The sequence below is a fragment of the Sorex fumeus genome, unplaced genomic scaffold, assembly GCF_029834395.1.
Source record: "Sorex fumeus unplaced genomic scaffold, SorFum_2.1 ptg000037l, whole genome shotgun sequence".
NCBI lineage: Eukaryota > Metazoa > Chordata > Mammalia > Eulipotyphla > Soricidae > Sorex > Sorex fumeus.
The window spans coordinates 2,586,252-2,604,270 of NW_026606094.1; the positions used below are offsets into that span (position 1 = coordinate 2,586,252).

Genomic DNA, 18,019 nt, shown 5'->3' on the forward strand with positions numbered 1-18,019 from the left:
TTAAACACCAAATAGTGGAGCCACCTAGCTCACCCGTGTGTTTGGGACGGATCCAGGGCGACACCGCCCCCTGTCGCTCGAAACTATTGCCTGAGAGCTGGCTCAGGCTCCCCCACCAAAGTTCCATCCCTCCCGTGCCCACGCCTTCTCTCGCTCCTCCCGGATTCCCCGGAGAGGAGTGGCCCCGCCCACCCCACGCCCGCGGGGGCGGAGTCGCTGGCGGCGTGTGACGTCACTTCCCTCGGACCCCGGAAGCGTCCTTCTTGCTCGGCCGTTGGTTGTAGTTTGCCGTCGGGATGGGGCCGCGACGGGGCTGTTGCCGCACGGGTGAACGAGAATCGGGGGGCGGCTTGTGAGGCCGGGCGGGCGGACCCCCAGCTGCTGCTTGCGCCGCCCGGGCGGCGGCGTCTCACTCTCGGGGGTGGGACCCGCGTCCGCTCCCTCCCGGCGCCCGGGACCCGGTTGGCTCAGCTGTCCAGCCCGCCCCACATCCGGTCATCGGCACCACGGGCCTTGCGGCGGGCAGGTCAGCTTCTCTCGGCCAGTCGCGTTTCCAACTCCCGCTCCCGAGTTGCCCCGGTTCTGATGTGGAGTATCCCGCCTTGAAGCGCATCCCATGGAGAAGTTTGGGATGAATTTCGGGGGCGGCCCCAGCAAGAAGGAGCTGCTGGAGACCATCGAGACCCAGAAGAAGCAGCTCGTCCAGTACCAGTCGCGTCTCAAGGACGTGGTCCGCGCCTACAAAAGCCTCCTGAAAGAGAAGGAGGCGCTGGAGGCCAGCGTCAAGGTGCTGTCGGTCTCCCACGAGGCCGATTTGGGCCTGGCAGGCGGCCCGACGCCAGGCCTCCCCTTTCCCGACTCCGTGGACGACCGGTGTTCCACTCACAGCGAGGACAGCACGGGCACCGCCACCAGCCTGGAGACCGCGGCCAGTCTCACCAGCATCAAGGGTGAGTGTGGGGTAGAAGAGGACAGAGTGGCCCGCGGCGGCGGCCCAGCACCTCCCAAGTCCGAAGAGACCAGCGGGTCGGAGAGTGGCGTTAGCAGTAGCAGTGGGGATGGGCCCCCCGGGGGTGGGGATGTGGACAAACGGCTGCAGCAGCTGAAGACCCAGTTGGCCACTCTGACCAGCTCTTTGGCCACCGTCACCCAGGAGAAGTCCCGCATGGAGGCTTCTTACCTGGCTGACAAGAAGAAGATGAAGCAGGACTTGGAGGATGCCGGGAGAAAGGCAGAGGAGGAGCGGGGCCGCCTGGAGGGAGAATTGAAGGGTCTGCAGGAGCAGATTGCAGAAACCAAAGCCCGGCTTATCACTCAACAGCACGATCGGGCCCAGGAGCAGAGCGACCATGCCGTGATGCTGCGGGAGCTCCAGAAACTGCTGCAGGAGGAGAGAACCCAGCGCCAGGACTTGGAGCTGAGGCTGGAGGAGACCCGAGAAGCCCTGGCAGGGCGGGCCTACGCTGCAGATCAGATGCAGGGGTTTGAACTACAGACCAAGCAGCTGAACCGGGAGGTGGAGGAGCTGAGAGGTGAGCTGCAGGCGCTGCAGGACGAGAAGAACCGGCCAGACCCTCGGCTCCAGGAGCTTCAGGAAGAGGCCGCCTGCCTCAAGAGTCATTTCCAGGCCCAGTTGCAGCAGGAAATGAGGAAGGTAAATGTCTGGGTCTCTTTCAGATGTTTATCCCGCGAACCTGAAGTGGGATGATGCATTCAGGGTGTTTTTTCTTTTTTTCTTTTGGTTTTTGTTTCTCCGTGGGGAGGAACAAAGCCGTTTTTGATGCAGTTCCAAAAGTTCCACTTGTGAGTATTGAGGAGTCCCGTGTGGTGTTGACTGTGACCGCATGGATGGTGTCTGTATTGGCAGTTTGCTTCCAACAGGTAGAGCTTCTGAGTGTAGATGGGTCAGACTCAGACAGCTCTTGTTTCTGAGCTTTGGCACTGCCTGTGCTCTAGGAAGCAGCCTATGATTGTGACAGCTGTGCCTAGTAACACACAGACCTAGAGAGAAATCTCTTATCTGCAGGAAGGCGTACTTGACTACCAAACAGAGGGTGACTGAAAAGGGGGCAAAGGGAATGTTTTCTGAAGACATAATCTCTTGTCATTGTTTTCAAACAAGAGTTGCTGCATCTTCTATAATGGTGTGCTTATTATTTTATCTTCCCTTCTTTCCGAGTGGCGAGAGATCAAAATAGTTTTAAATATCCAGGATTATTTTTAGTGGAGCTGGAGGGTGGGCCTGGAGAGATAGCTCAGTGGATTGGAGCACGTGCTCTGCATTCAGGAGGTCTGTGTTCAGTCCCTAGCACCATATGATTCTCTGAATTTTATTTGATCATATGACCCTAAACTACATCCCCTCCTTCCCCAAAGGCAAATGATTTCTTGAGAAGATTGGGAAATGCAGGAGATTGGGGTAATATTTAGTCCGTTTCCACCCCTCATGTGCCCCTCACGCGAACCCCCCCCCCCCCCCCGTCCCGTCCCGTCCCACCATCCTGCCTAGTTTTGGGTCATTCACAGTGGTGCTCAGGGCCTGCTCCTAGCTCTGTGCTCATAAATCACTCCTGGTGCTCCTTGGGGACCATACATGGTACCAGGGATTGAACCCAGCTTGCCTGCATGCAAGACAAGCCCTCACCCACTGAGCTGTCTCTCCGGCCTGTGGTAGTGTTTCTTGATATGTGAGCAGGTATTTGGAAGTCCTGAGGCAGAGCACTAGGAGATAAACAAAAGAAATTAATACTGCTTGGGACAATGGTGTGTCTGGGAACAGACCCAGGCAGGAACTTTTGTGATGCCTGAATAAACAGAAAAAAATCCCCAGTGGTGCTTTTTCCTGGCCATTCCACTCTTGGAATCTTTTGTGCCCTTTCTTGCTGTGTGACTCGTCTGGATGCTTTTCTGTGTGTTCCTGTGTTTTGCAGACCGCCCTCGTCGAGGATCAGCTCCGCCGGCAGTCTCAGGTGGAAGAGCAGAGGGTGGCGGCTCTGGAGAATCAGATCTCTGAGGTGTCGGAACTGCTGGGCACCTATGAGAAAACCAAGCAGAAGGACCAGCTGACCATCCAGAAGCTGAAGGAACGCATCCTGCAGTTGGACCTGGAGAACAAGACCCTGGCTCTCGCCGCCTCGAGCCGATCCCCGCTGGACACTCACGGTGAGGAGTCCAATCTGGATGTGAACGTCCTGAAGGATAAGATGGAGAAGCTGAAGAGGCTGCTGCAGGTCGCTGCCCGGAAAAGCCAGGTGACCCTCGATGTGGAGAAGCTCTGCGACCTGGAGATCATGCCCAGCTCGGAGGCGGCTGATGGGGAGAAGGCCACGGCCCTCTACTACCAGCAGGAGCTGAAACAGCTGAAGGAAGAGTTCGAGAGGTACAAGCTGAGGGCCCAGGTTGTCCTCAAGAACAAGACCACCAAAGACGGGAACCTGGCCAAGGAGCTGGAGGACACCCAGGAGCAGCTGGCAGAGCTGAAGGAGAAGTACATCTCCCTGCGGCTGTCGTGTGAGGAGCTGGAGCGTCAGCAGCAGCAGGCAGCCGAGGAACGGAAGCAGGAGCAGGCCCGGCTGCAGCAGCTGCACCGGCAGGAGCTGGAGCGGAGCCAGCTGGACTTCAGGGAGCGCACGCTGCAGCTGGAGGAGGAGCTGCACAAGCAGCGGGACCGTGCCCTGGCCGTGCTGGCCGAGAAGGACCTGGAGCTGGAGCAGCTGCGCGCCGTGGCCCTGTCCTCGGGCCTGGCGGGCCGCCGGAGCCCAGTGGGGAGCGGGGGCGTCGGAGACCCGGCTGAGGCCGCTTCCCCGGATGGCTTGACCCAAGCGCTGCAGCTGGCAGCCGCCAACGAGCCCACCTTCTTCCTGTACGCCGAGCAGCTGGCCCGCAAGGAGGTGGAGATCACCTCGCTGAGGAAGCAGAAGCACCGACTGGAGGTGGAGGCGCGGCAGCTCCACGACCGGCTGCTGGAGGAAGGTGAGCAGCACCGCGAGGAGGTGAGAGCCCTGCAGAGCCACATCGCCAAGAACATCCGGGACCAGAGCCGCGAGGGCGCCAACCTGGAATACCTCAAAAACATCATTTACCGTTTCCTCACCCTGCCGGACACGCTGGGCCGCCAGCAGACGCTCACCGCCATCCTGACCATCTTGCACTTCAGTCCAGAGGAGAAACAAGTGATCATGCGGCTCCCAGCCAGTGGTAGCTGGTGGCCTTCCGGCAAGAGATGATGCCATTTTTTTTTAGCCCCTCCTGAAATCTTGCTGTGCCTCTTCGCGGGGAAGGGACCGGCCGCCGGCTTCCTGTCTGCTCCGCCCCTGCCTTTGCTCTCTTCACTGTGTGGATCTGGGAGGAGGCGTCAGTGTGGGAAGGGATTTTCTGCCAAATTTCGTTAATGCTGCTTTCTCTTTGGGCCGAGAAATGCTGAAAGTTTGGGCCCAGCCTCACTGTGTCAGAGGTAGTTGGTGGAGAATGGCAGAGAGGAGGGTAAAGAAGGCAGGAAGTGGTGAGACTCTTCTTTTCCTTAGACTCTTATTATTCTCCTAGTGCCAAACTGGGAATAATGGTGACTCCAAAGGGAGTTCGGTTAATTTCTCAATGTGCACATTTACTGGCTCTTTATTCCATTTCAGCACAACACAGTCTGGTCGATGACTGCCCCAATTCTCTGGGGACGAAAATCCAGGCTGGTGAAAGGCTGGGCAGGGTGAAGTCATGGCCGATGGCCCACTGGTTTGTAGTTGCAGGTGTCAGAAACAGAGTTTGTCCTGGGAAAGGAGAGATTGGGGCTCCTTGGAAAGGGTCCTTGGCTTTATCTGGGGAGAGCATTCCTGTGGCTGGCTGAGTGGGTCCTGGGTATCCACCACCTTAGGGGGTTCACCACAAGGACTGCTTGGGCGCAGGATAGGATTATACTTGATCTTTTGTATTTGTCCCCACCGTGGCCTGTCTGCTTCAGGTTGCCCTAAGAGTGCAAGTGACTGACGTTGCAATCTTTTCCAATTGATGTTGAACTTCCGTGAAGGAAAAGCTGCTCACAGAGGGAATCCATCTGGATGCTGACCCTGCCCAGCTTCCAAGCATTCATTCCAAGATCGGGTCTCCTTTACTCCCCAGTAGTTTTGGCATAGGTTAATAGGACAAGATTCGCTGTAGAAAATTCTTCCCAAGTGGTAGAATGGAGACGTTGATCTGAGTTGGGATGGGCCCCTGGCCTTCAGGAAAAAGTCTTCACTCTCTGCACCCCAAGTTTGTGTGGGTCACGTCATCCAGGCAGTTTGCCTGTTCCCTTAGGGAGGGATTTGAGTTTTCATCCAGGATCCCCATCTTCCCACCTGTGTGGGTGACCTTTCTATCCTTCTTAGGGAGGTTTGCTGTTCTTCCATCTGGGAAGGAGGGACTCAGACGAGTTGGATTCAGATGGCATTTCCTGTTACCTTCTTGTCCCTGCCTGCTCTTTCTGGTTGTAGAAATCTTAAACCACAATAGTGCTTTGTCATTAACTAGACTCATAGAGATCTTTCTGTTATTTTATCATAGAAATCTGTTTTAAGAGGGTTTGGGGTGCAGGAGATAAGATTAAAGGTTCTGATTGGGAGACTGGGAGACCCAGGCTGTGTGCAGTGAGCACACTTCATGGAACAGAAGTGTCGTGTTCAAATCATCACATAAACCATGGGATCATTAAATCAAAACAACTTGGCCTGTTCGAATGTGCTTCCTTTAGTGGTATATGTACATTAGGACACAATGGAGTGTGAATGGAAATGGTGAGTGAGAAGAATGAAAATTGTTCCTTGCATTAATCTTTGAGCTTGAGCCTGGGGAGGGAATACTGTGATATTTTAACTGCCTTCATCTGAAAAAGTGTGTGTGTGTGTGTGTGTGTGTGTGTGTGTGTGTGTGTGTGAAGCCACACTGGGAAAAGCATTCTCATGGGTGCAGGTGAAGGAAGAGAATTACTGCCCTATTTGGGTGGAGGACCCTGCAGCAGTGCTGGGGGTGGCAGGGACCTCCTTCCAGGAGCACTCAGTCTAGCTATATGGGTAGGCGTTTCAAAACTTGGCCCCATCTTTGGTGGTGGTGGGGTGCAGTAACTTTACACATCAATACCATGAGTGTTAACACAATTGTAACCATGTTACTTAAACTACAATAAAATTAATTTGAAATAAAAAAAAAAAACAAAAAACATGGGCCTAGCAATGCGGTGCTGCTCAGGCCTATGGTACTGGGAGACACTAGTCCCCTCAAATGCCCTAATGGTGATAGGGTACTAAAGGAGACCATATAGTGCCAAGGATCAAACTTGAGGCTTCCACTTGCCAGGTATGGACTCCAGCCCTTTGAGTTATCTCTCCAATCCCCTAAATGTAGAACATCTGGTGCTATTAGTTATTCCTCACAGGTCTTTGTATAGGCACATCTGCTTCGGTTTTTGAGGATATACCAAACAGGCAAAGGGATTTTTTTTCTTTTTGGGGTTTTGTGCCACATCCAGCGATCCTCAGGGGTTACTCCTGGTTCTGTGCTCAGGAATTACTCCTGGTGATGCTCAACGGATTGTATAGAATGCTGGTGGATTGAACCCTGGTTGGTGCATGCAAGGCAGGCACCCTACAGGTTGTGTTCTCTCTCTGGCCTCAAGAATTTGTTTTCTGTAATGTTCAGTATTGGGGTATCCATGAGCCTGTGGCTGTTCAAGTGAAATTAAAACACTTAGTTCTTCTTGCCTGTGAGGACACTTCAGAGCCTAGAAGTAATATGCAGGTAAGCCTAAATTCAAAATTCTTTTCTCTTTCCCTGAACCTCAAGCTTTCCAGCTCATTTAAGACTTAAGAAAGTGGAAGGAGGAGTAAGAATTAAAACCAGAAACAAAATTCATCTTCCTCAGACCCTGTCCCAGGATATGTGATGTGTCAATCAGGTGATTAGACGGAACCTTCATTTATTAAACATGGATTCAGACATCAGGGAAGGTAGTGATGAAGAAACAGGGAAAAAAGTGGCAGGTTGACGGGATTTCTGCTTTTTTTTTTTTTTTATCCCCTCTCCTATACCAAATAAGACCTGAGGAATAAATATGTTGTTTTTTGTGCCCTGCGTGTTGGTAAGTCCTAATGCCCAGAATCCCTGCCTTGCTGTGGAACTGACCCTGCCAGGCTGTTGTCCTTACTGAGTGCAAGCACCATGTTGAGTCATTTTCTACCCCTCACAGGTGGTACAAACTAAGGATGAGCCAACATGCTGATGGAAGCTTGAGTTGAGCCTGAACCACTTCTGATTTAGCCTCAGAAGTCGGCTGTGCTTCCTGAAGTAGGGAGGGTTGTACTCTTCCTGCACTCATGTCGTAGAGGGAGGAAAGAAAGGCCCATCTCTGGACTGACGTGGGCAGGTGGAAGTGGAGAGCGAAGTCTCTGGCTGTACCATGCTCCCCAAATTGTTAACACTGGAAAACTGAACAGGCAACATTGGTTCTCGGGGAAAAAAAACAAAACAAACAACCCTAAAGCAGCTCTTCCCTCACCTTCTAGATAATTTAGTTTTTAGAACTTGGATTACTGGATTAGCACTGTAGCATTGTCCTGTTGTTCATTGATTTTTCTTGAGGGGACCCAGTAATGTCTCCATTGGGAGACTTATTGTTACTGTGTTTGGCATATTGAATACGTCAGGGGTAGCTTGCCAGGCTTTGCCTTGCAGGCGAGATACTCTGGGTAGCTTGCCGGTCTCTTCAAAAGGGGCGGAGGAATCAAACCCGGGTCTGCTAGGTCCGTTGCGTGCAAGGCAAACGCCCTACCGCTGTGCTATCGATCCAGCCCTGGATTATTGGATTATTCTAACAAAATTAAGGGATTTGTATGAGCTCTTGCTGCCATGTGTTCCAATTTAACCTGGGGGTGGAAGTGGGGGTAGGCACTGGAGAAATTGCTTCAGGAATGTGAAAATGTCAAATACAACAGCTCCTCCCCTTGCCTGCACTTTGAGTTACCTGAGGTCAACCTGAGGGGGACTGGAGAGAAAATGAAAGGTTTAAGGCTGACCCCATTTCAGTCTCTGACTCCATAGATGCTCCCTTCAGAACCTTTGGGACTAATCCCTTAGCACAGAGCCAGAAGTGGCACACAAAACCAGTAACAAAAATCCAAATATTAGGCACGATAAGCTAATTTTGGAAAAGACCATGTTCATGTGATTTTTATGGCAATAAATTGTTTTATTCTGTCTTATAAATCGTTTGTGAGATGTACAGTTACAAGGTTGTTCATGATTGGGTTTCAGTCATACATTCACCAGTGTACATTTCCCACCACTAGTGTCTCCAGTTTTTCTCCTACCATCCTCCCCCCAAACCCCATCCTGCCTCCATGGCAAGCGCTTTTCTTTCTCTCACACTCTTCTGGGCATTATGGTTGGCAATACTGAGAGGTTATCATGTATATCCATTCCTTTCAGCACTCAGTTCTTATCCAGAGTGATCTTTTCCAACTTAACTCCAAATTAAGTCATTGGTAATCTTTTACAGTGCCTGAATTAGAAATTAAAGTTGATCATAGTCATGTCAGAATAGAGAAAGCATAGTTTATGGAGGGCTTGGTGGTGCCTGTAGCTTGAGGCACCCACTGGAGACCTTGGAACGTACCTCCTCAGGATACTGAGGTGCTGCCGTAGAACATGAAGGAATAGTTGCTTCACTCAGTTTTCAATTACCCGTGTCCTTCCCCTCCACAGGTTTCCCTGTGACCTCAGACTGACAATTTTTAAGGCAGTGTGCTAGATTCCACGACTATGGAAAGAAACAGCATTTTAAAATTTGTTTTAGGGGCCACACCCTGCCATGCTTAGAAGTCATTCCTGGTTCTGCGCTCAGGAATCACTCCAGATGGAGCTCGGGACCATACGGGATGCCGGGGATCGAACCTGGGTCAGAAGTATGCAAGGCAAACACATCACCCACTGTTCTATCTCTCCAGCTCCAGAAAGTTTTTTTTTGACATAGTAAATAGCATAGCGGGTAGGGCATTTGCCTTACACGCGGCTGACCCAGCCGACCCAAGTTCTATTCCTCCACCTCTCTTGGAGTGTTGGGCAAGCTACTGAGAGTATCTCACCCGCATGGCAGAGCCTGGCAAGCTCCCCTGTGATGTATTCGATATGCCAAACACAGTTACAAGTCTCACAATGTTATTGGGCCTGCTCAAGCAAATTGATGAACAGCGGGAGGACAGTGCTAACAGTGCTAAACTGTGGAGACATGTGGGCCAGAATCAATCATGTCAGCAACTAATGGTCATTCAGCCATCAGGATCACTTAAGCCGTGTCTGGACACTTCAAGCCAAAAGATGGCTTGTAGCCTTCCCAAGTTGAGGTGGTAGACTAAGCCAAGAGTCCCAGGGTGCCCCGCCAGCAAGTCCTCACTAACCCAGTCTCAGGGTTGTTGCTCCTGCTCTTCTCTCTCTCTGTCTCTGTCTCTGTCTCTGTCTCTGTCTCTGTCTCTCTCTCTCTCTCTCTCTCTCTCTCTCCCCCCCCCCTCCCTTTCAGTCTTAATACATCTCCAATACAGATCATTCCTGCCCCCAACTTGCTTACATCCTCCTGGGGTGAAGGTACATGGAGGGATGGAGGCTTCATCCATGCTCTGATCATGAGCAACCTTCATCAGTGATGATCTGACAAATGGTGGGAAAGTGTATCCCACACAGCAGGAACATATGGGTCAAAGAATTAGCCAGTGCAAGTGCAGTGGAGGCTTGATATTAAGGGAGGGTAAACTGTATGGTGTCACAGTTGTGAGGTCTGAAAGAGATATTAAAGTTGTTTGATTCCTCCCTGGACAGATAAGGAAATCCAGACAGCAGGATAAGCAGGCTCTTCCATAACGTTGTTTACGAGCAGAGGCTCTTTCAAGCCCAGGATACAGGTCAAAGATTCATTCCATGTGGCAAGTGCTATAAAGGAGAGTTTAAGGGAGGGACAGGACATTGAACTCAAGTCTTCAACGAATCAGCGAATAATAGAGTGAAGGTGACATTGAAGTGAGTTTTGCAAGGTGAGGGCCTGATAGTATTAACCACATGTATGGATAGCCCCAGAGATGCTCATGGGTGGCTATGGAACATGTAGCTGGTAGTAGATTGGGTCATTCAACATTTCTCCCAATGCTCAGAGTTAGAGAGATGGGAAAGGTAAAACCAATGTCAGCTCTCCTTGTATGAGGACTTCAGAGCTGCTCAAAGCTCTGCTAGAGACTAGAATTAGGTGGTGGGTGAAAGGTTCCCATTTTTCTGATGTGGCTCTAATGGGGACTGGTGACTTCCAGAGCCTGCAGGTGCTGTGTCTGACCCCAGACAAGTGGAAGAAGAAAAGTGACAACTTCAGGGGAAGGTATATTAAACTGGGGGCAGGGAGGGGAGGCACGTGTAGTAGAGGTGTTTGTTAGTGAGTTAAAAATAGTTTGGGTTTTCAAGAGCAGAGAAGGACTGGGGGTCAGCAGTGTGATGTAGGCCTGAGTATGGGTGAGATTGCTCAGTGAGAATAGATTTTGGGAAGAGTGGACTAAAGGTGGTGCCCACTCCTTTTAAGAAAAATATTTTGGACGTAATTTCATATTTACTAAAAAATTTAAGACTAGTACAAAGAACATGCATATAACTTTTACCAAGTCTCACTTGATAACATTTTGTTTTATTTGCATTGTCCTTTGCTTTGTATGTGTATGTGTGTGTATACACACACGAACACATCTCTATATCAATTTATATATGTGTGAATGTGTTTATATATACATATATATGAATTAAATTGCAAACATCATGCACTTTACCTTTTACCAGTGTCTGTTTCCTAAGATCAAGGCTGTTTTTTGTGGGGCCAGAGAGCTAATACAGTGGGTAGGGCATTTTCCTTGCATGTGGCCATCCAGGGTTCCATCCCTGCCACCCTCTAGGGTCCCCCAAAGCCTGCCAAGAGTAAGCAATGATCACTGCTGGGTATAGCCCAAGAACAAAAACCAAACCAACTAACAGTATATAGCTATTTTTCTTATATAACCACAATATTATAGTTAACACAATCAGTAAAATTAACATCTTTCAATTCTATTAGATCTCAGCCCCGGGTTCTGCATGCCTGGGTTCCTCTGCCAGTTTCTTCATGTGTGAGGGTCATCCGAACATGTGGAGAGTAGTCTCAGCATGGCTGTGGCTGGTTCCGGAGGTCTTCAGCTGCCAGGGCTCTGCTCGTGGTGGGGAGGGAAACTCAATCCACCACCCTCCAAGGGGCTCCAGTGGGGACAGCCAGGTGCGGGGGCAGGACTGGGCCTCTTCCACCCAGATCCCCCATCTTCCAGTAGTAGGCATTACACCCACCAACTGCCCCGGCACCATGTAATTCCATCAACAGCCAAGACCCAGAGACTATAAAACCCAGCTCCCAGAAGCATTCGTGGCCGCGCGACATCTTATTATCTAGTTCTTACTCTAGAGAACCTGGCAGGCTACCAAAAGTATCCTTGTGTGCACAGCAGCGTCTGGCAAACTCCCCGTGGCGTATTCAGTATGCCAAAAACCAGTAACAATGATGGGTCTCATTCCCCTGACCCTGAAAGAGCCTCGAATGTGGCACTTTCTAAAATCTCAGGGCTAGGACGAAGGAGACGTTACTGGTGCCTGCTTGAGGAAATCGATGAACAACAGGATGACAGTGATACAGTGAAATTCTATTATATAGTTTACCAGTTAAGTCAGCAATATTCCTTATGAATCTCTGCAGCCCCCAGCCCCCCACCAACAGATTGCATTCAATTGTCTTAATCTCTAATCTGAAACAATTGCTCACCTTTTCATTACATTTTTTGAGCCTCTTGGATTACCCAGCATATTAAGGAACAGTGTGGGGAGAGTGAGGGAAGTAGGAAGTAGGAAGAGAAAAGTAGGAAGCAGGAAGAAGGGACCAGAGTGACATAAGGGCAGTAGTAGAGGGTCTTAGGCACTTTGGTGGTGGTGAGAGGCAATAACTTTGTGCACCAATACTACTGACTTCAACACTACTATAACCGTACCACCTAAATTATAATTTTTAAAGAAAAGCCAAATAAAACCCCATAGTTCTTACTTCTTTTTAATGAACAGTTCATCACTTTGAGTTAGTCTTATATTTTTCTTTTTCTGTGTGTGTGTGTGTACGTGCGCATGTGCGCACGTGTTTTGGTTGAGCCAGACTTGGAAGTGCTCAGGTCTTACTCCTGGCTTCGTGCTTAGAGATCATTCCTGGATGTGCTCAGGGGGGCCATATGTGGTATCAGGGACTGAACCAGATTAGCCATGTGCAAGGTAAGTGCCTTAACCCTTGTACTATCTCTCTGGCCTAAGCCTGATGTTTCTTCATGATTAGGTTATGCATTTTCTGCCAGAAATTTCTATAAGTGGTGTGGTCTTCACAAGGTATCACATCCAGAGGCTAATTATTTCCATTCACCTCCAGTGGTGGTATTTGGATACTGTAAAGTTCATGTTTTCTACCTATAAATAAGTAATACGTACTTTATTGGGGACTTTAGGCTCGTGTGGTTATATTCTGTTCCTCAGGTTATCTCCCCTAAATTTAGCACTTACAGATGATAATCCAGTATTTCCCATTTTTATTATGGGAAAAATGATTGAGAAAAATGACTTCAACTTCCACATTTATATTTTGTCTCTTGGCATTTTAAAAACAAGAGTCTTGACTTCTTCACCTTGTCATTTTGTTAATCTACTAGCAGCATTGACTTAAAGATTCTTATATTTTTATAGTTTATCATTCACATTTTACTTACTTGTTTTGGCTCATACCTCTCTAGATTTTTGTTCTTGTGTACACACCCTCCCCTTCATTTTTGGAAGCAGAGCATATATCTGGTGAGGTAATGCATGTATCTAAACCACAGAGCCAACAACTCTGTAAGCAAGAAACCGAAATAACAATGAGTGATAGTACAGTGTGTAAGGCACTTGTGTATGTGTGTGTGTGTGTACACACACACACGCGCGTGCGCACACACACACACACGTATATGAGCCAAGATCAATCCCCAGCTTCCCCTATGGTCCCCTGAGCATTGCCAGGAATGATTCCTGAGTGCAGAGGCAGGAGTGAGCATTGCCCCTTTGACAATGCCCCGAGCGTTGCTGGGTATAGCTCTCAAAAAACTAAGGAAAAAAAAAGTGCTTGTCCTGAGGTAGGCTGGGGTTGGTGCAAAGCCTGGGGACATTTAATAAAGTCGACACTGGTGGGTGGTGGGATTTGTGTTAGAACACTATGTCTTAAACTCTACTATATAAAACTTTGTAAATCATAGTACTTTAGTAAATAACAACAACAAAAAATGTTTCTGGCTTTCCTTAGAGCATTTGTGCCAGGCCTGGAATCAAGTGTTTCATGGAAACCCTGAACCTATCAGCAGAGGCTGACTCTAGGAAGCAAAATCTTCGGGGCCCGTATTACAGCAGCAAGGGCTCTTTCCTTGCATGCAGTGACCCGGGTTTGATCCCAGGCACCCCGTTCAGTTCCTCAAATCTGTCAGGAGTGATCCCTGAGCACAGAGCTAGGAGTAAGCCCAGAGCACCACAGGGTGTGGTCCAAAAACAAAGCATGACAAGTAAATCTGAGTTATATGAACATATTGCTACTGGGGTGTCTGCAGCTCAGTCCTTGCAACAGACAGACTAATAAAAATGTATGCATAGATCAGATACACACACGCACACTTTTAAAAAATCAGGAGTGCAGGGCCAGAGAGACAGAAATTAAGGTGCTTCCTTGCAAGCGGCTGGCCTGGCTTTGATAGGCAGCACCCCCAGTACCAGCAGGAATGATCTCTGAGCAGTCGGATGTGAGACCCCCACAAATAATAAAAACAAAACCCATGAGTGCATAGAAATGTTTCCAACTCCAGTCCGTTTCCACACACTGTTTCCTGGCCATCCCTCATTCTACACCGGTATTTTCTTCCTTCAGCAATAAGATCTGTAGCCTGGAGTCCTTCAGTGTTTCATTAATAGTAAAGGTTTCATTAACATTTAAAAAGCAGTCAGGGTGAAAAGAGCACAAGGAGACAGCCGAGGAGCCACTGGGAAAGAGGGGAGCCCTGCAGAGAGCGCATTAGGACAGTCAAAGGAGACATAAAAACTTCAAAAGAAGGGCTGGAGTGATAGCACAGCGGGTGATAGCACAACTTGCACCAGGCTGACCTGGGTTCGATTCCCAGCATCCCATATGGTCCCCTGAGCACCGCCAGGAGTAATTCCTGAGTGCATGAGCCAGGAGTAACCCCTGTGCATAGCTGGGTGTGACCCAAAAAGAAAAAAAAAACTCAAGCGGATCGGGAACTGAGTTTGATCCCCAGCATCCCATTTGATTCCCCAAGCACTGCCAGGACTGATGCCTGAGCACAGAGCCTGGAGAAATCCTTGGATGTCGCTGGATGTGGCAGCAAAGAACCAAACCTCAAAGGAGACTTGGCCCCACTGGCTTTGAAACCACATCAATACTGGATTCTTAAAGCTTGAAACATCATCTCAGCAGCTTGGAACTCAGCAGCTGTTTTCATTTCCATGCTTCCTCCAGCATCTGTCCACATGGGGCTGATTTGCCTTCCATTACGCTGTGCTATGGCGTGTTATCCATTGCAGTTTGCTGTTTTGCTTTAGCTAGAGATGACCTGATAGCCTGGCTCATTTTTCTTGTGCCTTCCCCTGTGTTCCTCTCCATAGCGATGGTTCTGCAGAAGGAAGAAGGAAAAGGGTTCTTTGCTTCTAGTTTCTCGGGCTTTCCTGGTTTGCTTTACTCCTTTGCCTCTTCCTCACCTCTAACCCTGTACCCCCAGCACCTGTTGAAAAGGTAGGAATTCCACTATGCTAAGGTGAACACATATGGTCGGCTAGGAGAATCAGCCAGTCAATGGCAATCCCCTGTGGTTTTGTAGCAATAATGCCAATGTTAGATTTATGCATGTCCACTCACCAAATCACCTTCTGAGATGAGTGCTCTGGTCCTCTTCGTATCAGAGGAAAGCCAGGCTAAGACAGGTGGTTCTATTACAAACCCAAGATCTTGGAGCTAGCAGGTGCGGACTGCAGGGTTGGGAAGGTGCATCAAGGCCTTTCTAGAATGGAGTCAATCACTCAGTGTGAAATAATGAAATCCAAAGCTGCTAGCAAGCCTGAGGTCTGTGTTCCTTTTAAGCATTGGTGAGTTTAACTGCACCCTTATCATCAGTATACAATGTTACTTTTTTTTTTCTTTTTGCATCATCTCCAGCGATGCTCAGGGGTTACTCCTGGCTCTGTGCTCAGGAATTACTCCTGGCGGTGCTTGGGGGACCATATGGGATGATGGGGATTGAACCCGGGTTGGCCATGTGCAAGGCAAATGCCCTACCCTCTGTGCTATCGCTCCGTCCCCTACAGTGCTATACAGTGTTATGAAAGTTTAGAAATTTAGCTTTGCATCGCTCTCTGTGTGTAATCCTGCCCTCAAAAAAACTGTCAGAGAGCTCTGACAGTGGGAAAGGTACTCGCCTTGCACAGCCACACCCAGGGTTGGTCCCAGGCACCAGTTATGTGACAGGGTTTTGGGGACATAAGATCCCTGAGGACAGAGCCAAGAGTAAGCTCTAAGCATGGTCGAATGTACCCCCGCCCCCCAAAACTGCTCGCTCCCTCATTCCCCAATGTCCCTCTCCTTTCCCTCTTTGACCACCACAGTCTATGTAGAGTTTAAGACTCTGTTGGTTCTTTCCAGCTGGTTTACTTTAGTGATTCACATTCCACAGATGAGCAGAACCATCCAGTCACTGTCTCCACTTCTTTCCTTATTTCACACAGCATAATCACCCAAGTTCCAGCCATTTTTGTCCCCCAAAAGCAAGACTTCACATATATATAATATATGTATATTTATATTAATTGATTCAATATCTTGAGATGGGAATTCAGTTGACTTCATGTTTGAGTTATGGTGAACGCTGCCGCTGTGAGTTTAGGGGTCTAGTTCTCCAATGGAATCGGTACGTTCATATCTTTGCATAAACACTTCAGAGTGGTAGCACTGTTATTTAATGTGTGTGTGTGTTCCCTAGTAGCACATTCAGATCTGGGAAGCTAGGGCTGAGCCTGCTCCCCACTTCTACATCCCCGGTGTCCTCAATATCTACTGAAGAGAAAAGGAAGGAGGGAAGGGAGGATGAAGGGTGGAAAGTGGGTGTGGATTGGAGAGTTGAAGAGCAGGGAAGTTCCAATAGAGTGAGATAGACAATTTGTTTGCCTTGTGTAGGTGATGTCCGTGGGCCCCACGGGTGGCTCATTTGAAGTGGGGAGGAGAAAGATGGTCACCTTCTCCCGATCCACCACTGCAACCTGGGACCCAGGGTTACTGGGTTCGTGTCTCGCCTTGCAGAAAGGAATTTCAGGAGTAGATGAGCAGTGAAATTACAGTTTTTATTTGGAGGTTTTGAAGGGAAGGAGATTTGACGTTCCATTCGCTCTCAACGGAATGAACATCTCCGAATGCAACAGTTATGTGTACATAGGTCGAGAAGTCAACATGACGAATGACCTGGCACCTGAGTTGTGCAGGAGGAAGAGAGTGGCTTGGAATGCCTTCAAGAGCTTCGAAGAAATAGCTAAGAGGATGAAGAACCTCCGTCTCCGGGCACATCTCTTCTATTCCACTGTTCTTCCTGCATTAGCATACACTTCTGAGACCTGGGCCCTACGAAAACAGGATGAAAACGCTATTTGGGTCTCCCAAAGAGGAATCGAAAGAGCTATGCTTGGAGTATCACACTTCACTCAAATGAGAGAAAGAATCAGGAGTTCTGACCTTCGTCGATGGTCGAGAATCAGGGACGCTGTCTCGTTTGCCAAGGCATTGAAGATCAGATGGGCTGGACACATAATCAATTTGGAGACGACCGCTGGACTAGAGCCATTACCAACTGGATTCCAGGGGACATCAAAAGATTGTGTGGCCGCCTGCCTATGAGATGGTCAGACTTCTTTGTCAAGAACCTGAACGATCGGTTTGAGGCTCTTCGTGTTCCTAGATTGAGTAGACGCCATTGGGCTACACTAGCACACGACAGTGATGAATGGAGACATTACTGGTGCCTGCTCAAGCAAATCGATGAGTAATGGGATGTCAGGTGATCAAGTGATAAAGTGAAGGGAAGGAGGAAGAGAAAGTGGGAGATTGGAGAGTAATGTGCTCAAGATAGAACCTGGGTTTTTCCAAGGGCAGAGGGGGCCCCTACACACATTCCATCATTAGACATGAAAGTATGAAAGTACACGTCTCAAGAGGGGAGATGTGAGCAACACATGTGCTCAGGCACCACATGAGCTCAGACACGTGGGCGCAAGCAGCACATGGGCTCAGGCGGCATATGCGCGCCCTTCCTTTGTTCAAGGTGGCATTTATAGAGTATCTTCTTGGGATGTCTTAGTCTGGAAAACTGTGAAGTCTTCTCTGGGCTGAATCACTAAAGTTAATTGGATTAAGGGAGAGGCCGAGGGTGTTTGAGGAGTTTCCTTCACAGGAAAGTGTCCAATCTTCTCAGGGTTCGGTTGCTGGCACTAGGGGAGGGTCTTATCCGGCCATAGTTCCTGTTTTCTGCAAGGTTGGCCTTTGCAAATTCAGAGCTATTATTTTTCAGGAAATTTACTCCCATCACCTGGGAAGGGAGCCTTCCCCATCTGAATGCCTGCCTACATTTTGGGGAGCTGGGGACCCTTGTGGGGTTTCTTCTTTGTGTATCCAGAGGGATGTCTTTGTGTCTGTCACAGCCAAAGATGTCCTAGTGTTTGTCTTTGGTGGGCCTCTGGTCTACAGGGTTCCAAAGAAGGGGAGGCTTGGAGGAAAGGAAGAGCCAGAGTGGGGGAGCTGCTAAAGACCAAGCCTGAGAGCATGCGTGGAAGAGCCACAGGTGTGGAGTAGCTCCAGGGGGTCTGCCCACTAGGATTCCAAGTCATTGTTAACCCAAGG

At 49.2% G+C, this 18,019-nt stretch overlaps 1 protein-coding gene across 1 annotated transcript; it reads left to right on the forward strand.

The window, feature by feature from the left end:
- The first annotated feature begins 515 nt into the window (after positions 1-515).
- GCC1 (GRIP and coiled-coil domain containing 1) lies at positions 516-5,698 on the forward strand. Its single transcript, XM_056118386.1, has 2 exons — positions 516-1,654; positions 2,931-5,698. Exons 1-2 carry the CDS (start codon positions 617-619, stop codon positions 4,224-4,226), a joined length of 2,334 nt encoding a protein of 777 aa, XP_055974361.1. The 5' UTR covers positions 516-616; the 3' UTR covers positions 4,227-5,698.
- Positions 5,699-18,019: the final 12,321 nt, after the last annotated feature.